This window comes from Lissotriton vulgaris, chromosome 10, assembly GCF_964263255.1.
Source record: "Lissotriton vulgaris chromosome 10, aLisVul1.2, whole genome shotgun sequence".
Lineage (NCBI taxonomy): Eukaryota > Metazoa > Chordata > Amphibia > Caudata > Salamandridae > Lissotriton > Lissotriton vulgaris.
The window spans coordinates 359,095,305-359,123,277 of record NC_141698.1 but is presented as its reverse complement, the minus strand read 5'-3'; the positions used below and the strand labels follow the sequence as shown (position 1 = coordinate 359,123,277).

The 27,973-nt window shown below is 45.1% G+C and overlaps 1 protein-coding gene across 1 annotated transcript; it reads left to right on the top strand.

Annotated features, from left to right (window-relative positions):
* Window positions 1-207: 207 nt before the first annotated feature.
* Window positions 208-6,991, top strand: LOC147685248 (hemoglobin larval subunit alpha-like). The gene is made up of 3 exons (XM_086939611.1): window positions 208-350; window positions 2,461-2,665; window positions 6,751-6,991. Exons 1-3 carry the CDS (start codon window positions 256-258, stop codon window positions 6,877-6,879), a joined length of 429 nt encoding a protein of 142 aa, XP_086795737.1. The 5' UTR covers window positions 208-255; the 3' UTR covers window positions 6,880-6,991.
* The last annotated feature ends 20,982 nt before the right edge of the window (window positions 6,992-27,973 follow it).

The window sequence follows — 27,973 nt, the reverse complement described above, 5'->3', positions numbered from 1 at the left end:
TAATGAAGCAACCCACAGATTAGACCTTTTTTCACGTCATGCTGGAAAGACACACCTGCTCCCTGCCAGTGTTTCAAGGAGATAAGATAGCCCCGCCTCCTTGGGTGGAATCCAAAACTGCCCAATCACGGTGGAAGGCTGCCAGGCTCATCGGCCCCCTCGCCCTTTAAAAGGGGCTCTGCCCGGCACAGAGCATGGACTGTCTCCAACTTCCATCTCTTGTTGATCCTGAGCCCGCCAGCCCTCACCCTCAAGATGGTTCTGTCTGCTGAAGAGAAGGCCCTGGTGGTCGGCCTCTGTGAAAAGATCTCTGGGCACTGCGATGCCCTCGGGGGAGAAGCCTTGGACAGGTGAGGACTATGGAGGGGGTTACTCAGACATGCCCCCGCTCTCTGTGTGTAGTATTGGGTGTAACTATTTAAAGTAAGACCGATCTACATGATGGCGGTGCACATTTTGACAGTTGTGTTTAGTTTTTTACTTCTCTTAAAGAGACAGTCAGATCTGGGGGTGACTTTTGCCTTTTAGCCATTTCCTATTGACATGTAATTGATTATTCCAGCATTACAAACAGTTAGGAGTTTAAAATCATTGCAGATTCCTAAAAGTTCCTGAGTTCTGCTCAAGGGGTGTGTGTGCGGTGACTGTGGTCTGCTCCTGCTAGACAAAATTATGAATCCTATTTGGTTAAGATTGTTCGACATATATGGTGTTCACGCCGGCGGATTAGTGTACATAGACCTCAAACTGATGTTTACCATTAAATACAACCTCTTGGCTTCAACATTGGTTCACCTTCCTGGCATAGCTGGCTGTGTTCTGATCCAACTCATGGATCCTCCAGGTAGCTTAGATATGGGCTTGTCTTAGATGAGCACACAGAGTTCTCCGTGTCTCCACCAGCAGCGAACCAGCAGCAAAGCTGTCATTGTGCTTTACGGATCTTTGCGCCTCGTCGCCAAAAGCAATGTAGGCCCAAGGGGCAGTGTACAGCCTGGGCTTTTACTGGACAGTACGCAGTCCCTTTAAACATGGTGGGGCATCTGTATGGAGCACATACATGTCACTGGGACAGCTGAGATAGCAAAAGGAGAGATTAAGGCCTATAGTGGGACTGGTAAGAGGTTAATACTTTGGGGAGGCGGTAAGAGTGTAAGGCTGATGGACGAAGTGGTAAAAAGTTATTCCTTGGGTGAAGTGGTAAATGGTTAGTGTGCTTAGAGGAAGTGACCGCGGGGTTAGATCCCATAGGGGTAACTGTTTTGAACCTACAGTAAAGTAGAAATTGGTTACAGCCCCAAGAGGGGTTAGAAAAAGGTTAGATTTTATGAGGGTTAAGAGTTGGAGTTAGAGGCCAAAGAAGGAATGGGAGAGATTAGAAGCTACGAGGTAAGAGTTTGGAGCCTTCTGGACAATGGCACGGGCTTGCAAGTCATAAAGGAAATGTTCAGAGATGATGGCCAACAGGTATAAGAGGTTAGAGCAAATGGGTCACTGTAATTATGGGGCAGATGTATCAAGATACCATTTTGCACTTCTCAAATAGCGATTGTTAAGGAATCGCTATTTGAGAAGTGCAAAATGGTATGTATGTAGAATTCCGCTATTTATTAGCGATTCCTTAGAATTCCTTAATTGCGAGTAGCAAATTGCTAATCGCAATTAAGGAATAATTTCCCATTCATTTCTATGGGCCAGGAGGCCCATAGGAATGAATGGAAAATTATACTCAATTTGCGATTAGCAAATAGCTAATCGCAAATTGAGAATAATTTCAAGGGTGCAAGGGTGTCTTAAGGACACCCTGCTGCACCCCTGAATTTGATATGTGTACGCATATGGCGCACATACATGCCCTAAGGGCATGTATGAGCGTCATATGGCACCTTTAGAATTTAAAAAAAGTGCTTTTTGAAAAGAATTCGCAAGTTACCACCAACTACAAGTTGATGGTAATTTGCGAATTCTTAGTCAAAAATCGCAACACTGAAATGCTTGATACATTTCAAATATTAAATCGCAATTTGCCATTTCTTAAAAGCCTCGCAATGTTAAGGAATCGCTAAATTAGCGATTCCTTAATATTGCGAGGCTTTTTGAATGATACATTCCAAATCCCGTTTTTTTTGTCGCAAACGCTGCTATTTTCCAAATCGCAGCGTTTGCGACAAAAAAAACGGATGATACATCTGCCCCATATATGTTTTATAGTCGATTCGAATTTTGGGCCAAAACTTTGATCTAACAATTGGCCTTTTTTCGGGGCAGACTTTTTGTGACAAATGTTATCTTTCCTTACGTTTTCTGTGATGCCCAAAACAAATGTATTTCCATTTTACGACAGCAATAGCCATTTCATATATGTATTTGTTGTCTGAGGTTACAGTGCTGGATAGAATATTGATGTGAGTGTGCTTTTTAGAGCATTTTTTATTAAAGCTGATGTGTCCTTTTCCCCAGGCTGTTTGCCAGCTTCGGTCAGACTAGGACCTACTTCAGCCACTTCGACCTCTCCCCGGGCTCTGCTGACGTGAAGCGACATGGAGGCAAGGTCCTGTGTGCCATCGGTGAGGCAGCTAAGCACCTGGACAGCCTGGACCAGGCCCTGTCCAAATTGAGTGACCTGCACGCCTACAACCTCCGCGTGGACCCCGGAAACTTCCAGGTGAGCCAGCAGTGAACAAGTTTGAATCAGTTCAAAAACAGCCCTCCATCGGTAGGAATTTAAAAAAGAAATATCAATCTATAATTGCACAGCTTTGCTACTCACATACTTCAAGCGTCTATCTTGGTGTTTGTTTTGAATGTTTCTCAACCATAGCAGATTGTAAGGGAGTATACAAATAAATAAAATGTCTGCCCCGGTGGTCTCCAACCTTTTCTGTAATAAGAGTTATTTATGTTCAATGAAAAGCATCGTGAGCTACTAATATTATTAGAGCTATAATACTGACCGCATCAGACAAGATTACATTAGTGGCCACCATATGCACCACTACAACAGTGATCACCTCAGTTCAACAGGAACGTGTGCCAGCAGCATCTTGGGGAGAGTCCTTTTAGGAAGACTGACCCAGCTCCTAGAAGGGAAGAGTGTTCTTTCAAACGCACAATATGGCTTCAGAGCCAAAATAGGAACTTTAGATCAATGCCTAAACCTGGAACTAATTTTAAATAAATATGTAACCGCCAAGGGGGGTTCCCTGTACATGGCCTTTATGGACCTCTCATCAGCTTTTGACCTGGTCAACAGGGCTAAGCTGTGGAGGATCCTTTTGGCCATGGGCATCGACCCCCCTTTGGTTGGATACCTAGCTGAAATACACAGGGACCTTATGACCTCGGTCAGAGTGACTAGGGAAGGAAGATGCACTTGCCAATTTAATTCGGAGAGGGGGGTCAGGCAAGGGTGTATCCTTGCCCCCTCCTCTTTACTCTTTATATAAATGACCTGGAGGGAGTCATGGCTGCATCCCACATTGACATCCCGCGTGCAGGCGAGACAAAGTTACCTGTACTCCTGTACGCGGATGACGCAGTCTTATTGGCACGCTCCGGAGTGGCACCTAATAAACTCCTCTCATCCTTTGGAGATTTCATGACCTCGTTGGACATGAAAACTAATACAGAGAAATCCCATGTAATGATCGCAGGAGCCGCAGGCAGGAAAAGAAAGACAAAAACATTTTTTTGTACAGGGAAAGAGGTTAGGAGAGTCCCATCTTTCCCATACTTAGGGGTGACTTTTGATGAAAAGGGCACTTGGGGCCCCCAGAATTCCGCTAAAAGCAACGCTGTTGCAAGAGCGGCAGCAGGGTTGCTTGGATTTGCTAAGAAATTAGGTGCCCGCCCCATGGAAAGCATTATCAAAGTCTATAAAGCAAAATGCGTGCCCGTTGCCCAGTACGGTTCTGCCATTTGGGGGTACACTAGTCATGATAAAATCCAGAAAGTAGAAAATAAATTTCTGAGATCTCTGCTTTCAGTTCCCCAATCGACTCCCACCTACGCATTGCACGCAGAGCTAGGACTGGGCTATATAACTGACACCTTAAAAGTAGCCCCAGTTATTGGATGGATGAAAACTTGGCTTAACCAGGAGCTTACATTAAATCACATTATTTTAAAAGATTGTTTAGCCCTGGATAGAGCCTTACACATTCCGTGGGTAAAATATGTACAAATGCAGCTGACTCTTGCCGGACGACCGGAGCTTTTCTCTTCTCCAGACTTGATAAGACAGGAAGATCTCAAAACAGTAAAAAATACCCTGATTGAGTTATATGTTCTGGAGAGGGAAGCCATAGAGTTAAAAAAAACCCACGGTAAGGAAACATTGTATGTTGACATCTGTCCCAGGAATGGAACCATACCTTCTCCTGGTAACTAAACCATACCATCGTTTCCTTTTAACGAGATTTCGTTTTGATTTGATCCACCTTATTCTGGGCAATTTTAAACCTTGGAATAGACCTGTTGATGCTGAACCATGTGACTGTGACCACTTTTCCACCCAGGATACGATTCATTTTATTATGTTTTGTGGACATTACACCGACATCAGAAAAAGATATTTGCTTCCAATCCTGCGGAACCAAGGTTTTATTCAGGTTAAACCAGCCCTGATGTTTTTGCAACACCTTCCTAATGTAAAAGTAGCCTTCCATGTTGCTAGTTTTTTAGTTGCAGGAGCACGTGCAAATAAGCACCGTACTAGAGTTAGGCACCTTACTGAACACTGAACATTGACTTCCCCTTTTTATTTCTTAAATGTTTGTTTTCTGGAGGGTCTCTTTTTAATATTTATAATATTTTTACATGTTTCGTCTGTATATTGTGATTCTAGTGTTTTTTAAATATTGATTATTTGCATAATTATGTATTAACTTGTGCTTTGATGAATTGCTATGAAATTATGCTTGTTCTTTTATGATTTTTAATAATCGAATAAAGATAATTGACTGACTGACTGTGTGCCAGCAGTAATGTTACAATGGATTTCCCATTGTGGAATGTCTCAACATAAATGATATAGAAGTCATAGCAGCAATGCTTCTGTTGCCAAGGTAAAATAAATGATAAGCCTCCCCAACACTGCATGATTTATCTCTCAACTATCTGCCTTGAACATATATTCGAAATTCAACCATTTTTTACAAACTTCAGCTTATAAGTTTTGAAAATACACATGTTTGGCTCAAATACATGTTTTTTTAATTTTGGTATTATAAATTAATTTAGCTAAGCAAAATATTCTAATTTAGTAAACTGGGCTGTATACACGAGTGCTACTTGCAGGTATATGGGGAGCTACCAGTAGCTCACAAGCTACTTATTGGAGGAGCCTGGTCTGCCCCCTTTAAGAAACCTTTTTTTCTAAAACTGAGGTGCTTTGTGTGGCCCTGTACATTTACACAGCTGCGGCCTATCCTTTTGGGTTATTGGGCTACGTTCCGCACCTTTTTCCCAGCAAGAGGAATGTCTGTCAGGCTCAGCAAAGGTCGGCGTGACAGACACTCTACTTGTTCAGGTCAGGCAGCCAGGAGTAAGACAAGCGCTTAAGGAGCATGCTCCTGGCTGCCTGATCTGAACTGTGCCAGGCTGATAATTTTACCTCCTCAGCCTGGTTCCTCAAGGACTTTCCCTCTTGTGAGGTGGGGGAGTGTCCCTGATTGCCTCGGACCTGGGCGATTCAGTTTTAAGCCCTGAAGTGCCCAGGGCTGAGTGTTAATCGGGATGGCATCAGTCCCAACCCTCTTGGGACCTCTGAGGCATTCCTCTCTACAGTGACCGTAAGTTTTAAGTTTTTTTTAAATGTTTGGTGCATGCATGCCTGTATGTTTGTATAAATATATGTGTATTTGTTAGTAAGTGTTGTGAATGGTTGTGTGTGTGTGTTTGAATGCATGGGAGTGAGTTAGTGTGTATGTGTGTGTGGGTGGCCCCCCACCCTCCTTCCTGGTAAAGTTAGCTGCCGCCACCATATTTACCTGGTGTTGTTACAAAAAATGTATCTACATGGAATGGATTTAGTTAATCAGAGATTCCACAGGAATACCCATTTACTACTATTAAATGTCTTTGTGAATTGGCCTTAAAATGTTCAACTCGTTATTAGTAAAAGTGCAAAGAGGGCACAGTCCTGTCTATCTGTACTAATTGTATCAATTGATTCCCATTTCACAAGTTTTGGGACTAATTGACAAAGGCATGAGAGTGCAGGTAACAGTGATGGGGCAGTGGGGCCGCGCCAGGGGGGATTTTGAGGGACGATGCTAAGGGAAAGTTAAATAAATAATACATTTCCCCTCGGCATTGTCCCTCAAAATCCCCCTTACCTGGTCCCACCGCGGTTACCTGCACGGACCACGGCTGCATGAGAGTACGCAAAAGAATACTACATGGGAACTCTTTCACATACTTCACAATTCCTTTGTTATTTTGGCTTTCTTTGATTGAAAGCCAGTGCAAAATGTTTGCTAGTGGTGAGGATAAAACATTGGACACAGTGAGAAATACAGTTGCTTTTTTGAGGAAGTACCATTCTTGCACTTTCAATGAAATGTTGTTGGTAATTAAAATAAAATACCATTTGTATATGTTTTTACCAGTTATGTAGGACACAAACTGAGTTTCTCAGTATCTTGTGAATTTGCCATTGTATCACTGGACGTTCTTTCCATTTTAATCCAGGTTTGTCCAAGTGCTCCCTGGGTGGTGGTGTTCACTTTCTGCCTTTCTCTCTTTCAGCTGCTGTCCCACTGCATTCAGGCTACACTGGCCGCCCACTTCCCTGCTGACTTCACCCCTCAGTGCCAGGCTGCCTGGGACAAGTTCCTGGCCGCAGTGTCTGGTGTCCTGACCTCCAAGTACCGATAAACTGTGTGCTCAGCGCAGGAGGACTGTCTGCAGGGATCACAAGATGGCCGCCGTGGTGCTACACATAGAATTCTGTGAGAAGCTCAGAAGATGCAGTTTCAGTTTACAGAATATGCATCAATTGCCGCTTCTTGTTCCATCAGACCGAATCCCTCGTTTATTTTGTAACATCTTAATAAATATGTACACCTTTCTTCTTTGACCTCTGGCTCTAAATATTTTCTAACTTAGTCATGTATGTGCTCTTTTATTGTATAACTATTGTGTTGTTGGACATTTTCACATCTCTGTTAAATATTAAATATTCCCTCTGGTGCAGGACATGCAGAACTAGTTTCCCAGCTCCATGCCTAAGTAGCAGATTTTCAGCAGGTATTTTCTTTGCCTTAGGGGACTTTTAGTCCTGATTTTACAATGAAATGCAGTGGTCTTGAATCTTAGCATTTAAAGGAAACACCTGGACTGTATGAACTACTTACATGGTGAAAGGGGAAACGTGAGAGCACTTGACATGATTCTGAAGGGGAACTTGTCATCTTGGCGGCCATACCTATTCCACTGCAAAGGTCACACAAAATAATGTTGTATGTATGTATGTATGTATGTATGTATGTATGTATGTATGTGGTATTTCTACAGCGTGAACCTAGCCAAAAGGCAGTAAAGACCTCTGCATGGTCACAAATGTTGTTACCATACTCTAGAGATATTTACAGCCTTGATGTCACACTAAAGAGCGTTGACAAAAGTAAATTCTGGTAGGCCACTCCTATCAGTGCTGCCAAAGTATTCTACCTCTTACTGATCTCTGTAAGTGTAGTGTAAAGCCAGGGCCACAGGAATTATACGATTGGGCAGCCACTGCGTTTTTTGTATATTTCTGAATTTGCTGCATTTGCCACATAATCCATCATCTGCTGATTAATCTGCAGATTTTAAGAAAAAATATTTGTTTCTAGTTCAGACAGTTCAGAGGATATTAAAAATGTAGCGACACGTGTGGCTGTGCAGTGGAAGGCCCTTTGCAAAGGCTGGCTGGTCACCTTTCTGATGCTTATTGCTATATTTAGGAGTGACACTGGCACCAATTGTGTCTAATCTATGCCCAGAGATTGTTAAAAAGTCTAAAAATATCAAAATAGTGAACTAATACTCTCACAAAATGTGCGGTATTGTGGCACATAATTTGTCTTTTTTTGCTGCATAATTTAGTCAGCCCTGCAGCATTATTAGACCCAGTGATTAATTTGTAATATATGAAGTTCAGATGCTCAAATGTTTGTCGGAGGCCACACCTACTTTTCTTTGGCTCCACCCACTTCCCCTGGCTTCACCCATTTACTCTATTAGCTCTTCCCACATCCTCAACTAGGCACTGCTAAAAGGCAGATCTTCCCAATCTGATTTTCATCAAGGGAGCCTTCCTCATAGTAAGGTTTTGATAGGAGGTTCCCCTGCCTTCTGGAAATTTTGAAAAAGATTTAATCAAAAGCACAATTTTTGAATAAATTAGCTAAAATCAATGTATTGACAATTTCAGTGTTCTATGTGCAGATTTGGGGAAAGGACAATATATGGGGTATGCCATTTTTAACAGAGTCTACAAGTTCAAAGATACAACTTGGACATAGAGCATGTGAAAAAATAAACCAAAATGTTCTGAAAACACTCTAAACAGATAAACTGAACAAAGTCATGCAATACACTTGAATGAGTCTGTCACTGTCACTTCCATTGGCCAAAGGGGTATTGTTGGGTTAATAAATAGTAGAGTATTCTGTTAAAGTGATTACTTTTACAGAAATAATAAAAAAAGATGATTACCAACTGGGCTTAGGGACCAGTGGCTTCACTTGTTGTGACCTTTTGTCCTCTTGCTGAAAATTGTTTTTATAAATCATTTTGTTATAATAATACTTAAAATGGTGCTCTTATCACTCATCCGTCTAAACTCCACTCTCTTTAGGCAGTTCTACTATAGACTCCTGTGCAACAGTTATGGCAGTTAATAACTTTCCATTTATCGTGTTATTTAACAGATGCAAAGAGAATAAGCAGTGTTCTTTCTACAAAAGAATTTAAGAAAACAACTGTTACCAAGATAACAACTCTAATCGAGTTTAAAGAAATGTAAAGATTTTAATAAGCATTATGTAAACTTTGTTTTTATTTGCATCTGAGAAAGCACCTTTAACATGGGTAGGTAACCAAAACAGATAGCTTGCCAATTACCATACTGGGTTTAGAACACCAAAAAGCTGTACTTGTGAAGTTCCTTTCGTCAGCCCCCTGATGGAGAGTCACCATCTGCCAACGCCCGGGGCCTCCTCACTCTTTTTCAACTAAGCCCGGCCTCCTCGGGTTCTGGTCTTAGCTTTACGGGATCACCCCTCTCCCCGCTGTGTGAAGAAACTTAGGGGTTCCTCCTCTCGCCTGAAACCCCCAGACGACTTTCCTCCCCCTGCTGGCCTCAGAAGTTAATTTTTCCCTCCACTTGCCGCAGCGCTAAGCGCACACGCACCAAAGGCCGCCTCGGGAACAGGCGCACAGGAAATGCAGGTGTACTAAGTGAATGGAAACAGGGGAGATAGAAGAGGAAATGCAGGAGAGCGGACAACTAGAAGCGCATTGGATAAAGCCAGACGGGAGAATCAGACAGTACTGCGGAGGGCAGACGAGAAGTTGTTAAAGTTGAAAAACACAACACTCTTTGCCATATCAAAAATGAAATCAATGACGTGCATGCAGCCATTCGTGTAGGCCATACCCTGATAATTAAGTGCAGGTGCTAAGCACCGGCAAGCCCCGGCACAAATTAAGCACTGATTAGGCCCTCCCCTGCTGCATAACTCAAGTGGCATTGGGTAAAGCCCTCTGATGCAGGGTATCCTTGTGTGGTCGGAGCTACACGACAAATAAATATACAACTAACTAAAAATTGGCTATTAACACACACATGTGGCAAAACACTTTTGCAACAACTTACAAGTGTTCTTCATTTTACTACACCAATATCCGTCAGAAATAGAAGCCTCAGGGGAGAGTTTAGGAGATGCAAGGAGGCCATGTAACTGACAGAGTTATGGAGAGCAGGGACCCCTCCTTTGTATGTGGCCAGGATTATAGTCAGAGACATGGAGAGCAAGAGGGAGGGTGACCAACTGGCATTGGTGCAAATTTAGGATGGTGAGTGTAAAAATTCAGGACAATGGGTAAAAATTCAGGACACAAATTCAGGACAGGAGGTCAAAATTCTGGACAAAACTTCAGGACAATTGGATACATTTTACAGACACATCAGAGGTCGCGCAATAGTATGTAAGTAAGCCCAGCCTTATCCAAACATATTCAACCATTTGCAAACCTATCCATCATGTATCCTTCCATCTTTCATTTCACTCATCCATCCCTTCATTCATCCTTTCACTCATCCATCCATTATCCATCCATCCACCCTTTCACCCAATCCATCTGTACACTCATCAATCCACTCTTCTACCCATCCATCAATTCACTCATCCATCCAGCCATTTACCCTTTCTCCCATCCAGCCGTCCTTTCACTTACTCATCCATTCACCCAGTCACTCATCCTTCCACCGGGCCACCCTTTCAGTCATCCATCCAACCTACCTTTCTCTCTCCATTGACCCTTTCACTTAGCAATCCTTCCTTCCATCCATCCACCCACTCATCCATCTACTCATCCACTCATGAATCCATCCATTGACCCTATCACTCATCCATCCTTTCTCTCATCCATTTATCCTTTCACTCCTTCACTCATCTATTCATCCTTTTGTCCATCTACCCTCCTTTTCACTCACTCATCCATCCTTACATCCACCCTTTCACTCATTCGTTCATCCATTCACACTTGCACTTATCAATTCATCAATCCATCCATCATTTCAATCATACATCTACCCACTCACTCATCATCCACCGTTTCACTTATCCATCCTTTCACTCATACATCCACCCTTTTACTCATCCAGCTACCCTTCAACCCATGCATCCAGCTATTTACCTATTCTCTCTTCCATCCTTTCACTCACTCATCAATCCATCCATCCTCTCTCATTATCCATCTATTCAATCTTTCATTCATCCATTCGTCCTTTCACTAATTCATCCAGGCATCCACCCATCCCTTCACTTTCTCACTCACCCACCTTTTCATATTAAGTTTGAGCGAAGCCTTTTGAAGAAGGGGCCCATCAAAAACTTCACCCTCGCTGCACGAGCCATTTCAGGACTGGGACAGAAGCCACCCAGGGCAGAGACAGGATCCACCACAGGGGGGGGAGAGGAGCCATCACAGGTAGGGGGACAGGAGCCACCACATGGGGGGAGGGGGCTAGGAGCCATCAGAGGAGGGGGAACAGGATCCACCAGGGTGGGCACAAGGGTGGGCATGCAGTATTCTAGTATCATCTTGGTCTCTCCCAGGGTGGGGTGGGGCTCTTCACCCCCTCCTGGACAAGACAAAGAGAAGTCATAGTTTTTCCATCCCCCACTGTGATGTACAGTACTTAAATGAGATACTAATAGAGAATTGATTTAACTGATTGTTCTCCATACTTTGTTAATCAGTGTGGGTGCGATTGTGCCATTTCTTTATTTTATTACATTATAGACTGCATGTTTGAAGAACCGAGGTTTGTTTACAATTTAATGACAGTAATTAAGCTCTGTGAAGAGAACCACATGCAGCCTCGGTGTAATTAGGGCTGGTTCTAGGATGTTTGGGGCCCTGGGCAGAAAGGGAATGTGTGAGACCCCTCTAAATTGCAGAGACATGACACATTCAGGACTGTTTGCATCTGAATAGATGCCCCTGCTCCTGAAGCTGCAGCCCCTCCCTCTCAGTCACCTTCAAGCACCTCTTAACAGCTCATCACGGGCTGGAGGTGTGAGGGTTGCCATCCCGCTGTGCCACCAATGCTGCTGGGTATCTGAGCTTTGGTACTGCATCGGAGTCTGTTACACCCGACCTCAACAGCATCAGAGTCAAGAAGGGAGGTGGGTGGAAGTTGGTGGAAGCTGTGCCAGCTTTAGGGTGGTGCGACCGGTGCCAGGTTAAAATTACCGACAAATGGCGTCCATTAAAGAATCCTTCAAGGACAACGGACAGACGGACGAAATTATGGACTGTCCATGAAATTTACGGACGGTTGGTCACCCTAGGCAAGAGGGAGTGTGGAGATGGAAGACAGGTCAGAGATACGGGAGAGAAGCACAAGACACAGCAGAGGGATGAGAGAGGGGCAGGGGACGAGATCGAAGATACAGGGCAGAGGGGAGAAAGACGGACAGTGGTTAGGAAGACTCGGGGCAGAGAGAGGCTCAACTGACAGAGACAACTCTGGTTTACATGAGAAATGTCGAGATGTGGAAGAGAGGAGAAAGAAGGAGGAGAGGAACAGCATGGAAGAGGGAGAGATACGGGAATGGAGAGAGGCAGGTCAGAGGAAAGGATGTATTTGGGCATATACTCCATATGGGGCCGATGGCAGCCTCCCCTCCTACCTCTGAAAAAGGTGTCTACCCGTGCTGGAGAAACGGAGAGTAGCTGTAGCAAACATTGTCACCAACTTGTAAAGAAAGATCGAAAGATGAAGAGAATCCAGGGACTCGCCTTTATTCCGCACAGGGCCCAGACAATATTGGTCATTCCATTTTCAGGAGACCAGCACCTGGATACCCTCCCGGGTGACAAGCAGCGCTCTACAAATCCACTGTATATTACATTAAAGTCCAATCTAATGCACACAGTTCCTTTCAATCACAATACATAACAATGCCTGGTATGGACCATGATATGGCTTCAGGGCCGGACTGGCCGTAGCGAGCACCGGGCAATCGCCAGGTGCGCCGCATGGGTGGGGTTCGGTTTTGGGCCCCTGGGGGCCGATTTTGTTACAGGGCCTTTTTTGCAAAATCAGTCCTGTAACAAAATTGGCCGAAAACCGGCCCTGGCAAAGAGCTCGGCGGCAAACTCAACCCCCAAATGGAAATGCCGTTACATTTCTTTCTTCCTGTCTCTAGGTCTCTCTCAACTCTATAACCCAATACATATCTCTCTGCTTCTCTTTTGCTCACTACCTCTGTATAATTCTTTTTGGCTACCTCACTTTTCTATGTCTACCTGATTACCTTGCATCTCTCCCTGCGTCACCTATCTCTTTACTTCAACTCTATCTTTACCTCCCTTCTACTTTACTTCTCTTACTGTACCTTTCTCCAATCGATCGTCTCCTTCTAATTCTCTTACTGAGCAGAGCCCCTGGTCACTGTCTAACCATAGAACGGGTGTAGGAGGGACAAGCCAAGTGAAGTGGATAGAAGAGAATATTATCAGGTTTGACCACTGGGGTTTGGCATTCCCTGCAACAGTGAGCATCCCAGGTGTAAAGAAGGATTTATAAGTCTACTTCAAATAAATCAAAAACAGCAAGCTCTATAGGCCAGATGTTAAGGTTTTGCACATTTCCACTAAATAGTCACCAAACCTCCCTTACCCTTCCCTTCCTACATGGGGAGGGACAGACTGGCTAGGCAATGAATTCTACGTAAAATGTTACGAGACAAAATTGAGTAGGTCCAAGTCCAAAAGGAAGAGGCTTTAGCAATGGGTAGCTTAAACGTTTAACTCGTTTGTGTGTCCCTGTTTCCGAAATTTTCATGTATAATTGAATATTTTGTGGCATCCTGAAGGGTTGACTTAACTGAAAATGGGCAGCAAATTCATAGTTGTTCCAAACAGGACATCCCAAAATGTGTCTTGCCAGGCATTCCAAAAATCCTTAAGATGGATCTGCTCCAGCCTCTTTGTATTCATGTCAGTGTCAATTCTTACCTTCTTTCCTGCTGGCTCATTTCGGTTTGTGATCATTTACATAAACCAGCACAAGCAGTGGGCAGTCGAGAAAACTTGGAGGAAGAGCTGAGCCAGAGATCACACAGTTTAGTAAACCCTGGATGCTGGGATTACAACATGTTTCCTGCGCCCAGATCATGAGAATTTAGCCACCAATCCAGTGTCCACAAATCTTTACACCTGGACTCTATTCTTCTGACGTAACACATGAATGCTCAAAGAGTACAACACACCTCCCACACATAATCAGTTTTCCCCATACTTTAATCCAATCTCACAAACTATTAGCATCCACCCTGCCCTCCTTATCTCATTTCCAACTACATTCTGATGTGTGCCTTTCACTTAGCCATAGGGTTCCATCTCACTTTATGGCATTACGGACACTTTCTACCTCTGGGCTTTTTTGTGTGAGCTCCTAATGCATTATGGCTCTTGTAGTCTTCATCAGGGCTGGACTGGGGAAACAAAAACAGTCCTGCCAAACATTTTCAAACCTTGCTGCAGCTCTCCCTTCCTATCCATTAATTCTCTCTCTCTCTCTGCTTTCTCTCTCTTCTCCATCCCTGATTGCTTTCTCTCTACCTTAGCCCTCCCTTCCTATCTTTCTCTCTCGCTTAAAGCCTCCCTGTGCCTGTGGCAATTAACCCTGGGGTGCTGAAGAAGGTATAGAGACACCGTGAGTGGCACTGGGGTTTCAAAAATTGCCTCCAAGGGCGCCAACGCACCAGGAAATGCCCGGTGGAATAAAATGCCAGTCTGGCCCCGGTCTGCTTCCATAGAACTAATTGGATTGTAATGCTTGATGGCGAGGATTTGTAGATGAATAACCAGTATTGGACATGGCTTCTATGGCCACATGGAGAGTGAGATAGCCACCCTATGCTGCACTGGCAACCACTCTCTGGTGTCTCAAATTATTTTCATATCATGCTGTCCTAGGATCCTCAAATTGTCCTGCTATCACCACACCAAGACAGCCTCACATCACACCTTGTCTGTCACATTCTCTCTGTAATTACAAAGCTGTCAAGTGGCACCATGTCATGTGCTGCAAATTAGTGCTTCCAAGAATCTTGGTTGCATCCCCCTTTGGGCACTCCACTACCATCCTTAGAGGTTTAAATAATTCAAGTAATACTTTTTATTGTTCTTTCATGAATTTATTCATTCATTCTATTTCATTGAAATTATTTGCATTCCATGGGTTTATATTTCTTAGTACATTGCTTCTTCAATAAACACTTTTAGTACTTGATACACTCCAATGCATTTCGAGCATATGTGCTCTTCATCAGGGAGTACAATCTATAAGTTAAATAATACTGTGATAACAGGTCTTATTCATTCTATTATCTGGATTTATATCATGTTAGATGACATGCATTTTGATATAGTGCTCATTATGCAGTCATGTGGGTGTGAATGTAGTGACCGAAAAATATGCCTTATGTGCTCGTGATTTTTCAAGGTGTTCAGGGTGTTAAAAAATATACAAAGTTACTCACGTTCAGTACCTGCAGTGTGTGCTTCACAAAGTACTGTGAAAAGAATAATAACAGACATTTTTAAAAACGGAAATTTAAAAATACATCAATGCTGGATGAAAGGTGTTTGATGCGGTCGTCCGTAATAACTAGAACACGCGAGTATTCAACGCGTGTCAACTTCTGTGGCATTCTATACTATCGAGCTCAGCGAAAGCCCTTTAATTCATTTGTAGAACTTACTCGTACTCCGTTTCCTCTGAGTGTTTTTAAAGTCGGAGTTTTTTTCTGTGACCGGCGAATCCGTTCAGCGTCGAGGGTGCTGTTTCCGCGATACGTTTGTAAACAGTGCTATGCTTGTGTGTGATGATGCTGTTTGGGAGAGTAAAAAGTAAAAACGGACTTAACAAGAGTGCATAGTGGTGAATATGTTTGTTGTGGAATGGATAGGTGTCTTGAAGACCATATCAAATAAAGACTGAATGCTTTAAATGAGTTAGCAGCGTTTCATTGAAATAATACATTACGTCGCGCAATAAACAGACCACGCAGTGTCAGCGTAAAAGGCCATTTTATTAGACCAGGCTGCGTAATCTGTACATAACAATAAACATAAACAGTATATAACATCAAACCCCCACTCACACTCCCCTCTCATTCGTTTCACTCGTTTCACCTCATCACAACCCCCTAGAAGCTCCATACCATACTTTATTCCTGCCCCTCAATCACTTGTCATCCAGCCCGCTCCTTGCGTCCTTCCAGTCATGCCTCTATCCGCCATTCGAACTCCCTCCCCAAGGGATGGGTGTGCCCGCTCTTGACCCCCCTGTCCCTTCCAAGTACTGCCAATCAGGGAACCCCCTGTAGGGCGGTTCCCTGCCCCACCCCCCTTCTCAGGTCAGTTCGCCCGCGCCAAACACACTCGCACTCACTCCCTGCGGCACCAAATAGCCTCATTCCATAACTTGCTCACCACATCTCTCATCTCCATCATGTAATAAGCATTGCCCAGCTGGGACAAGTGTACTACGTCATCCCTAAAAACTAAAGGTTCTTCGAGTCGGATCCCCCATGTGCAATCACTTTGATGTCCTTGTCACCACAGTAAAGTCTCATTGCCCTGTTAAGCTTCCTTCGTGCCTTTTTGATCACCCCATGCTTCATAGCCCCTCTCCACACTTTCCTGGGAACCAACTCTGTCCAGGCAATGCAGGTCCCTGTGAGCCTAGCTTTCAACACACACAGGTCCTGTTGCATGAGTTGTAAAAGCGTCAATCCGGACAGCTGCACCAGGTCATTTTCCCCCAGATGTATTATCAACAAATCAGGGCATCCCCTCTGTGGGATCATCTTCGCGAGCCAGGGCAGTAGTGCCCCCCATCGCATGCCACCTTTGCCCCACCATTGTACCTCGTGCAAGTGTCCTTTCAGTCCCAGGTTACGGTCGTAAACCTGTTGCTCCGCATATTTGGACGCCCAATGCACGAAGGAGTGCCCAACAATCAATGTCACCGTCTTACTGCCCGGTCCACCCACGCAACCTATGAAGAAAAAGATGTTAGAAACAGGAAACAATAACATGACTCAACCAACGACCTGCCTGGGAACACCTCACTTCCTCACATATCTCTCACAACAGCGGGACTTCCATTGTCCAATCCTCCTAATCCTATCCCAGGACCACCCCAACCTGGCCGCAGCTGTCGCAGCCCCAATTCTGAAAGAGTGGGTCCCGAAACCAGATGCATCCAGGCCCAATCGTCGCAAAGCCTTACGCAACACTGCCAATAATTGGCCTGACGTCACTCTCGCGCCAGATGCGTGACAAAAAATCTCCCCACGTGCCACACTCACCGTCCCCAGGAAAAACCGTCATTCAAACACAGGGCATACCGCCCCGCCCTCCGCCTCGTTCAGCCATACCCACTTACCCATGCCTAACTGATCAGTCTTCGAACACCGTAACCAAATACCCAAGCGACCTCCATCCACCCGAATCTCCTCAAACAACCTGCCAGCCATTCTCCTTGTCCCCAACAACTCAGACACCCGCAACGCCCCGAAAAACATCCACACCATACACAAACGGAAAAGGCCAACCTCAACCAGGTCATAACAACATTCCGGCAACACCCCAACCAGCCGGACCAATAACTCAAAAGTAACTGCTTCCCGCAGCCTGCCCCCCCCACTCCCGCATTCCCTGCCCCAACCCCGCAACATCCTACTCACGATCACATCTTTGGTCGGATCAAAACCCAGAAACAGAACACAGTAAAAGGATATCCCTGCCAATTTACCAGAAATCGTAGCCGCAGTCAAACCCTTGTCAATACAATCCAACACAAAACGCCTCAGCCCTTGTCCCACTTCAGACTCAACACCCACAACACCATCCAGATTCCAGCCCATGAAAGCACTAAATTCAGACCATGCCAGACGATACGTCCTCCTCGTGGTCTCTGCAAGTGAACCTTCCACCAGTCCAATCATCCTCACTCCCCCAAGGCCCAGATGCCGGCGGGCAGCTCGGTCTTGCATGTATCCGCTCCCGGTGCCAGGTGCCGGAACCGCTGCCACTGCGAACGAGACAAAGCATCCGCAATGTCATTATTTGCTCCAGGGACATGCTTAGCCCGAAACACCACATTCAACTGCAGACAAGCCAACATGAACCTCCGCAACAGCCGCAGCACTCTCAGGACCATTGCCCTCTGATGATTCACCAGCTCCACAACCGTCATGTTGTCCACATGGAAGAGCACAGACCTGTTTCGAAATTCCTCCCCCCACACCTCCAGTGCCACCAGCAAAGGGAAGAATTCCAAGAAAGCAATGCTCCTCCCTTGTTTGAGCCATGGAGCCGGCCAGCTCTCCGCACACCACCTCCCGTCCCAGAAAACACCAAACCCCGCTGACCCAGCTGCATCAGAGTAAATTTGGCATTGCCAGACCGCCTCTCCCCATCAAAGTCCAGGGACACACCGTTAAAGTCCTGCAAGAATGTAATCCAGGTCCTCAAGTCTGCCCTCACTCCCATGGAAATCCTGACTCTGTGATGTGGAAGCACTTGCCCCCGACATGGCCATGCCGAGACGCCTGCAGAAAGTCCGCCCTGCCCGCACTACCCTAAACGCAAAGTTAAGGAAACCCAGAAGTTTCTGAACCGCTCGCAAAGGTATCCGCTTCTCCCCAACCGCCCAGTCCATACATGCCAGTATCTCCTCCACTTTGGCCGCAGTGAGACGCGCCAGCCACTGCACCGAGTCCAGCTCGATCCCTAGGAACGTGAGGCAACAGCTAGGACCGGCCGTCTTCTCAGGTGCCAGAGGCACCCCAAATTGAAGGGCCATTTCCTGGAATCGCGACAGGGCCCTGCTGCAATCCCCGGTATCCGCCCTCCCCAGGAAGAGGAAATCATCCAAGTAGTAAGTTACCTCGCGGCACCCACTGACTCGCACCATGACCCACTGCAGAAAAGTGCTCAAGAGCTCGAAAAGAGCGCAGGAGATGGCGCACCCCATGGGCAAAACCTTGTCCACGTAGATGGACCCCCCAAACTGCATGCCCAAGAGCAAAAAATTCGCCGGGTGAATAGGCAGTAAACGGAAGGCAGACTTGATGTCGCATTTAGCCAATTCAGCTCCCGACCCACACACCCTCACCAGACGGATCGCATCATCCACCGACGCATAGAGCACTCTAGAATCTTCTTCTGCAATGAAGTCGTTCCCCGACTGGCCCACCGGCCATGACAGATGGTGTCTCATCCTGAACTCCCCTTCTTCTTTCTTCGGCACCACCCCCAATGGAGAGACGATCAGATCCTCCAAAGGCCAGTCAGTAAACGGGCCAGCCACCCATCCTTCCTCAACCTCCTTCCTCAACTTAGCAGACACTACACAGGGCAATTCCTTCGCAGACCTCAAGTTGTCGGCCCAACGGCGCTCCCTGGGACCTTGGTAGCCCACTCTAAAGCCCTCCGTGAAACCCCAGAAGAGTCGCGCCGCCGCCTCCTGATCCGGGTAGCACGAGAGCCACGGAGCCATCGCCTCCACCCTAACTGGTGTAGGCGACCTTCGGGCCAGGGTGGCCCCGCCTTCTGGCGTTCCTCCACTGCTCCGAGGGTGTGGTGAGGATGAGGCACTGAGTAAGGGCATGTTTCCCGGCGCATTTTGAGCTCTCGTGTTTGAACTTACGGGGGTACCGGGAACAATACCCCTTATTGTAGCTCCAACAGGCCCCCGTGGAATATCCCCCCGGCTTGGACTGCTGCCCGAGACGATGGTGCTGGGCACCGAGCCTCCACCCGCCCCGCTTTGGGCAGGACGCGGTGGAAAGGACCGATACACAACCGGCAAGCCGCTGGCCGTGTGTGTGGACACAGTGGAGTGCGTAGACGCCATCCACTGAACCCAGAGTTCCTGATCAACTTCCCCCCAATTCTTTTCAGGATTCGCACTGACCCTGGCTCTAAACTCCTCGTCATAGCTCAGCCAGGCAAAACCCCCGAACTGCATCTGGGCCTTGCGAATGATGTCCATGTATTTGAAAAGCGCAATCGCCCTGTCCAAATACTTTTTGCAGTAAATACTGGCATAAATCAAGAACGCTGACGTCCAGTTCTCCATTGTCACCGGCACCCTTGGGCACCTCGTCCGCTCCCACTCCTCCTCCTAGGACCCCTCCTTCGTCTGCACCTCCCTATGTAGTAACTTAAAGACATCCACAAATTCATGCCTCCAAATCCGGGCCCTCAGTTTCTCTGAGAGATGCGAACCCAATGGCATAGCCAGCCCCATATACAGCAGTTTTTTCGGCACCTTCACTCCCTTCTCATCTTTACTCTCCCCTTTGTCCGTCTGTACCCCCAATGTCACTGACTTACTGTCCACCTTCTCACCATCCTCAGGTGGACCGCCCGATGGCTTCTCCACCTCCCGCACTGAACCATCGCCAACTCCCACTGACCTGCAAGTCCCCTTTGACCCCCCCCGGGGCCCTTCATCCCAGGCTGCCCACCAGGCTCCCTCACCTGTGAGTGCTGTGTTCCGATCCCGGGGCTGTCCTCTGGGCACCGTCAGCTGGTCCACCGCCATCCCGGCCTTGGTCTTCGTCCCCGCCGGGGCCTGCAAAACATCAATGTTGCCGTTGTCCGCAGCGCCCCCCTAAGCCTTCAGTGTCATCCCGCACCTCCCCGTCCTCCAGCTCATCACTCTCCGCACCATAATCCAGCTCAAGCACCGGTTCCAGATCCACCCTCGCACTCTCCACCTCTTTCACAGCCCTTTTCACACCTTTCTGCACACCCCCATGCGCACACATGCCACTCTCCACACGCGCCGCAGGAGCCCGAGCCCTCGGAGGAGGGACAGCCGCCGCAGACTGCCCTGCTGCTTCTGTACTGCGTTTTGGAGCCGTTTTGTGCCCCGCCAGGCACCCCCGGGCTCTGCCGACAGCCGCCGGCGTGGATCCCCTCCCACCCCTCAGGTCGCTCCAGCCTGAGTGGGCCCCAGCACCATTGGGCCTCAAAGCCGTCCTGGCCGTCCCTACGCCAGCCATAACTCTCTTAGGGGACCCCTCCACTGCCTTCCTGGCCCTGACCCGCCTCTGCGCCTCTTCTAGCTCGGCCTCCCGTTCCTCCACAGAGGTTGGGGTCGGAGGCCCCTCAATTTCGGACCGCCACACTGCTCCCACTCTGGCCCTAGTCTCCTCGGCCCACCTGACCTCCCGGATTTGATCCAGAATCCTCTGCTTCCTGTTCCTGTCTTCCCAGGTCATGGCGCCCCAGATCTGCCGAGGTGGGGTTGGGCAGTAGCCCATAAAACCCACCCCGGGCGGGAAGCAACCCCATTGGGCAGGACCCGGGGCCCACCCCCCCAACATCCAGAAAACCAGGCCCAGGAAACACCCCCTCCTCTACCTGCCTCCCGGCCGACTCTCGCCCCGCAGGGGTGGGGGTGGGCGCCCTGGAACTCGTGGAGAGGTCGATGGGAGCATCATCCCATTGCCCCATGACCCTAGACCCTGTGCCCCCAGCCGGGCCCAACCCCAAGGACAGGTCCTCCGCTTGCTCCCCCTCCTCACAGGCCTGCACCGCCCCCTCTGCCCCAGAAAGGTCACCAGCTGGAGCAAGAAACCGGGTGCCCGGCCCAGCCCCCTCCCCTACCTCTACCTTTTTCTGGGCCATGTCATCCAGCTCAGCAGGGGGCTCCGTGCCCCCGTCGCCTTCCCAGAAGCCCCAGGCGCAAACTGGAGCGGGGGGAAGACTCGCGGGGGCAGGCTCTTTCGTTTTCCACCCCGCGTCGAGTCCCTCGGGGCCCCGCCCCCCCACGCCCAGCCGCCGCACCCTACCCTGCGAAATCATCCTCCTGGCAAGCAATCACCGCCTCCGCGACCCTCGCCGAGGCCGCGTGCGGGGTCCTAGAGCACCTCACCCAAGACTGGCCCAACACACCTGGCTGAAGGAGATCTTTTCTCCCAGCGCGCGCCAGCAGGAACAGGGCCGCCCGCACTTCCTCCGCTGAAACTCCCGACATATTAAATTCTCACGCGGCCGGCGTGAGAAAACTGGATCTGCTGACCTGCTGCCGTCGGACAGCCACGCGACGTAAGCAACTCGAAAAAATCACCCCGGCCTACTCTAACACTGACCCTGACCTACTCACACTGTCCCTTTCTTGTCCTCCCTCCCGATGGTGCCAGGCGCAGGAAGAGGAAGTTCCCTTCCTCCCCTGCGCCTATATACCCACCCCCTAACTCCTCCCCTTCCCCTGCCTGTCCTATCTCGCGCGAATGACCCCGGGGGAAGACTAGTCTGCGACTTTGCTTCCCCCGGGGCCCGGCATTGTGTCCTTAACATGAATTATTTTAGATCCAATATTTACAGGATGGATGTTGGCTTATTGCTAAGCAACTAACACAGTTTCTGTGAGCAAACATAAATGCCTGTTACTCAGAGGTAGTAGGCATATTCAATTTGTTCATTGAGGCCGTATGGTCTGTAAGATTGTAATTTCATTATCCAATGGTTGTCTCTCCTCAGTAGGTGTTTATTGATATCTCTGCAATTGTCTCCAAAATCATGAATCTCAACTGAGATATGTTGTGCTTCTCTTCCATGAAGTGTGTCGCAACCGTTGACTTCGTATTCCTGGTTCTTATGTTCGACGTGTGTTCATTACTTTTTAGTTGTCACTTCCTCTCAGTTTTCCCCACGTACACTTTGCCACAGGGGCATTTTAACAGGTAAACGACGTTGGTTGTTTCACAGGTGGCCGTCAAATGAAGCTTCATTTTGTAACCCTTCATAGTGTGATTGGTGACTGTTCCGCGTATGATGTTACTGCAATTTTGACAATTGTCATGTGCGACACACTCAGCCATAACTGTCTTTTATAGACAGCAGAACTTTCACTTTATGGATTCTTATATCACTGAAAAAATGGACGACAAGCTCCAGAATGCCAAGCAATGTAGGCCAACGGCCAGGATTGGCTGCAAAAGTATCACATGACAGGAATGTAAATGATCCAACTGAGTACATTTACACAGCACTCACTACCCTGAAAGAGATTCCTGAAATGCATCCATAGTACAGCCTCTTCAACTTTTAACCAGTTCATTCATCCTTTATTATTGGATTGCATTATATAGTTCATATAGCACTTTATAACCCTAATAAGGCCGCAAAGTGCTCACAATCACTTGTGCTCACAATCACTTCAGATTCTTGGCACCCCTTCGGAAAGCAGTGTTGTGAGGGTGTAGTGTGGCCTTATCCAGGTGTTTGGTGAGGTATGTGAACTACTTCCAGACACCACTTCCTTCTCAGCTCCTTCTGTAACCTCTCTATTTATACTCTTACACTCACCCCACTCAAACCTAACAGGCTGCACTTCAACATAGGGTCTCTTTGTTTGCTATGCAAAGCAGGCAGATGTGGTGAAATATGGGGACTACTGTGTAGGACAACTGCTTGTGAAAGGTTGGAAGGACTGAAGCACAGCCAATCAGTTACAACCTTTCAGATGCAATTGCATGGTCAGAGATTCACAAGATAACATGGGACACCCAACATAACAAGGCGGGGTCTCCGAAGCCTTTGTAGCACCTAAGAATATACTTTCTTGCAAACAGTTTGCTTCCTCTCATTCTCTGTCTTTGCTGGATTCGGTGGAGAAGCGCTCACTATGAAAGACTGCAAAGGAAAGTGGTACATACATTATCAAGGGTATTGCACCTTTCATAATGCTCGAAATTCATGTGCTTTATTGCAATTCTTCAACCAAAAACAGCAATACTGTTGTTTGGTGTGAGTGAAACAGTAAAAAACAAAGTAGAGAAATATCAAAGTGTGTTTACAAATGTGCCTGTTGTCTTCCTGTTTAGGGTGAGTGGAAGTGTTCATACAACTACATGATCCTGTGCTGATGACTAAAAGGTACCTAGGATACAAGCAATAGCGTAGTTATGTTATAGTGCTTGCAATCACTGCACATCAACCTAAGGATCTAAATTGCCACCTTTTCTACTTATAGTCAGTGTCTCAACTTTTTATCAAATTACAGTATTGAGGCTCAGGTAAGTGAAATGATTAGCCAGGGATCACAGAAATGAGAGCGCTGGATTTCAAGACACTCAAATCCACAGTGTAACCCCTGACTAAACTGAGTCAGTACTGTCAGTATTTGAACCATGCGGCACACAGACAAAATATTGAGTTTTAAATTTCGATATACAATTATATCGAAGTTTAAATATCGATGGGACAAAATATAGAAGGTAAGTAATATCGACAGTCTTAATATCGATATTAGTATGATATCAGTAATATCGAAGTTTTAAATATCGATGTCAATAATATCGAAATAAATACTAATATCAATTTTTAAATAAATTTAGTGTATATTATATTGTATGTATTATGTTTTATTATTTATTTTTAATGTAATTTAATTAAATATTGTCTTTTAGTACTGTAGCGGGTTGTGGGTTTATAGGGGAATAGGGTGGGAAGTAATTTAATTATGTTAAATTAATTATTAATAAGTAGGAATTATTAATTGATTAATTGAGAATTAATTTTTAATTAATTTTAATTAATTGATTAATTGATAAATATGTTCTGTAGCGGGTTATGGGTTTATAGGGGAATAGGGTGGGAAGTAATTTAATAATAATTAAATAATTAATATATGTTTGTAAATATTCTAATTAATAATTAATTGGTAATTAATTTATATTAATCAGTTAATTAATTAATATAATTTTGTACATATTTTTAATTATTAATTAGTTGGTAATTAATTAATATTAATTAGTTAATTACATTAATTAGAGTAATTTTTATATATAATTTTTTGTTATTCTTAATTAATTAATTGGGAAAAATAATATTAATTATTAAATTAAATTAATTAAAGCTAATGTGCTAATATATTTACTTTATTGTTATTGTTAATTAATAATTAATTGGTAATTAAATAATATTATTTAATTTTGGGTAAAGGAGTATTTTTAGGGTTCAGGGTCAGTTTTCAGTTCTTGGGTAAAGGGTTATTTTTAGGGTTCAGGGTCAGTTTTCAGTTTTTGGGTAAAGGGGTATTTTTAGGGTTCAGGGTCAGTTTTCAGTTTTTGGGCAAAGGGTTATTTTTAGGGTTCAGGGTCAGTTTTCAGTTCTTGGGTACAGGGGTATTTTTAGGGATCAGGGTCAGTTTTCAGTTTTTGGGTAAAGGGGTATTTTTAGGGTCCAGGGTCAGTTTTCAGTTTTTGGGTAAAGGGGTATTTTTAGGGTTCAGGGTCAGTTTTGGGTTTTTGGGGTACAGGCGTACAGGGTAAAAATATAATAAATTTACATTAAATCAATTAAATGAAATTAAAAAAAATAAAATTACATTAAATTATTAAGTGTTTTATTTATTTTAAATGTATATGTATTAGTTTTAATTTTGTTTTAATATTTTTATTTAATATTTGTAAAATTATATGTATTTTAAAATTATTTTCACATTATTATTAATACATTTAAAAAAACGATATTTTTTATTTCGATATTTTTGTACTACGATATTAATTTTTTGATATTTTTGTACTTACCTTTATGAAGATATGACTCCGATATTTTTGATTTCGATATTTTTGTGCCGATATTTTTGTATTTCGATATTCTGTCTGTCGATATTATGTCAGACATTCCCTATACACATACCAGGACAACCAGCGACCTCATCAGTCATGACAGCATCCATAGCACGTCCAGTCTCTATAGTTCTACTCCAAGAAGCTTTTTCATCCTGGATCCTGACAGGCATGGGACTTGTGGGCGATTCTGGTTGAAAGTAGGGTAGCAGACAGCAACGTTCCTGGGGAGCATAGCAGACAGGGTTTCCACTCTGCTGCTGAATGTGTGCAGCTCATTTGCAACACGTGTTCTTTGTGTGATGCTTGGATTTGTCAGAATCCCTCTGACTTCAGTGATGTAACATTTGAAGTCTGCAATCTGAGTCCAAATTACACTTGTTAGTATCCCCCCAGAATTCACATTCTAAGCCTATTTTGTGATATAAATTCATCCATGTAGAAACACGTTACATTTATTAAATTGTCCTATAATTGTTTCACGCGGCTTTAAGCCATTAATTTTGGATTTTTATACTATTTTACTTTACCTGATTAATTACACGATCTCAATTTGCTCTTTTATTATTAATTCTATTCATTATAATAGTACACCTTGTTTCTTTATTTTGTTGCTCTTTGAGACCTTGGTCCGTTTTTTTCTCTTTAGATTTTGGTCCGCTTTTTCCCTCTATGTCCATTCTGATGCCTAAGTCTATCATCCATTGCCATTAAACACTCAGTTTGTATCAGACTACCTCACATTGTCCCTTCTTTGTGTCGTTATTTCACTAGCGTTTCTAGTCTGTTTTCTCTTTTGCCTTTTGCGTAATCACTGCAATATGATCCACACCTATGCTCTCCTGGCCTTCCAAGTATATATTCTGACGCGGTATCACCATTCGGTTGATATCGCTCTCCGCTATTTTCACCGGAACCCCTTTCCTCGCAATCGGACGTCTGAATATACTTTCCATTCTCAATCCCGGTAGGTGTTATTATCTTTGTAGAATCCGTTTGGTTAGGTGTATAGACAGTTCCTTGGTATATATTTTTTTATTGTTTCGGTCTCGTTTTATATCAACAGAGAACTCCCCACATCAGGAGGTCTTCTCTACAAATCTAGAAGTATTGTTTTCCACCCTTTTTATATACAAGGTACGTTACAACTGTCTGTAACTATCCCCATTCCTATTAAAGGAATCATGGAATAAAATTTGGTATTTAGATGACCTATACTCTTGTTCGTTTGTCATCTCTTAACAGATTTTAAAACGCCAGCGTTCGGAATTGCGAGTGTGGCCAAATTGAACAGCCAATCAGGTATCTGTGAGCGTAGTTTGGATAAACGATCAAAGGCCGTATATCTCGTACAGGAAGAGGCATTGCTTAAATATATATATTTTTCTTTATAAAATTACAGCCACACAAAATATCCATGAAACATCGAGCTGAGGCCTAATTCAATAGCCGATAAGGTAATTGGTATTGTAGTTTAAATAGGCGTTTTCTTATGGGCCGCGTATTCGACGCATGAAGAGGCATTTCTTAATGCACATGTTTTTCTTTGTAGAGTTTCAACCGTATAAAATCAAATCACAGCAATATAAAATATCCCTGAATAATCAAGTGGGCCGAATTCTACAGCTGAAAAGGTACTTGTGATTGTAGTTGAATGGGCATTTTAATAGAGGCCGCGTTTTTGGCACATGAAGAGGCATTTCTTAATGCATATGCTTTTCTTTATAGAATTCCAAAACGTATAAAATATCCTTGAAATACCTTTGTTCTCACTACCGTACTGAGACAATTTCTGATAAAAGGTAATTATTAAATATGGAATATGAGCTATAAACAATATATTTTACTGTATCGATATCCACACGATTTATATTGTATTGGTAATGGTAATCATTTTGAGACACATTCTCATGTAGTTTTTTTTGCATGTGAAACCATTGGCTATACCATTTTTCACATTTAACGATGGTTTATTTCTGGGTCCCAGAACTACTCATTTTTAGGTCTCGCCTGTCGATGCGCATGCGCATCGAGCAAGGCGAGAGTATTGGGACTTATCTACTCTTTATCCACACTGCAAGGAATCGTGGCGCTTCCTTGCAGTGCCCGTGACTTTTAAGCTCAATGCGCATGCGCATTGAGCTTAAAAGCGCGTGCACGTCCGTCTTTGTTTACCCGCTCCGCCCCCTCCCCTTCCCGCCGTGTCGCATTTCTCCTCCCCTCTCCCCTCTCTTCCCTCCGTCTTGTTTATTTTACCCGCTCCGCCCCCTCCCCTTCCCGCCGTGTCGCATTTCTCCTCCCCCCCCCCTCTCTTCCATCTCTGCCTCTGTAGGTCCTGAGGTTAAGAACCTAGGTTACTTGACATGTGTTGCCAATACATTTCACAGTTATAAGTTTACGTTTCTGATAAATAAATAATCCCCAAAACACTACCCCTTATATAATTTTAATGAAAGACTAAGAAATAAACGGCCGTATATATTATACTCGCCTATACTGTGAAAGTCGTCATTTGTTAACAACGTGCCAATTAGATACTCACAACACTTACTAATGGCGCCCGTTGTGGATATTGTGGATAT

What these genes read in the sequence shown, in the direction of transcription:
- LOC147685248 (XM_086939611.1), top strand. Translation starts at nt 256, where the DNA reads ATGGTTCTGTCTGCTGAAGAGAAGGCCCTGGTGGTCGGCCTCTGTGAA. An exon ending in GGGGGAGAAGCCTTGGACAG is followed by an intron (nt 351 to 2,460) that starts GTGAGGACTATG and finishes CCTTTTCCCCAG; the next exon opens with GCTGTTTGCCAGCTTCGGTC. An exon ending in TGGACCCCGGAAACTTCCAG is followed by an intron (nt 2,666 to 6,750) that starts GTGAGCCAGCAG and finishes TCTCTCTTTCAG; the next exon opens with CTGCTGTCCCACTGCATTCA.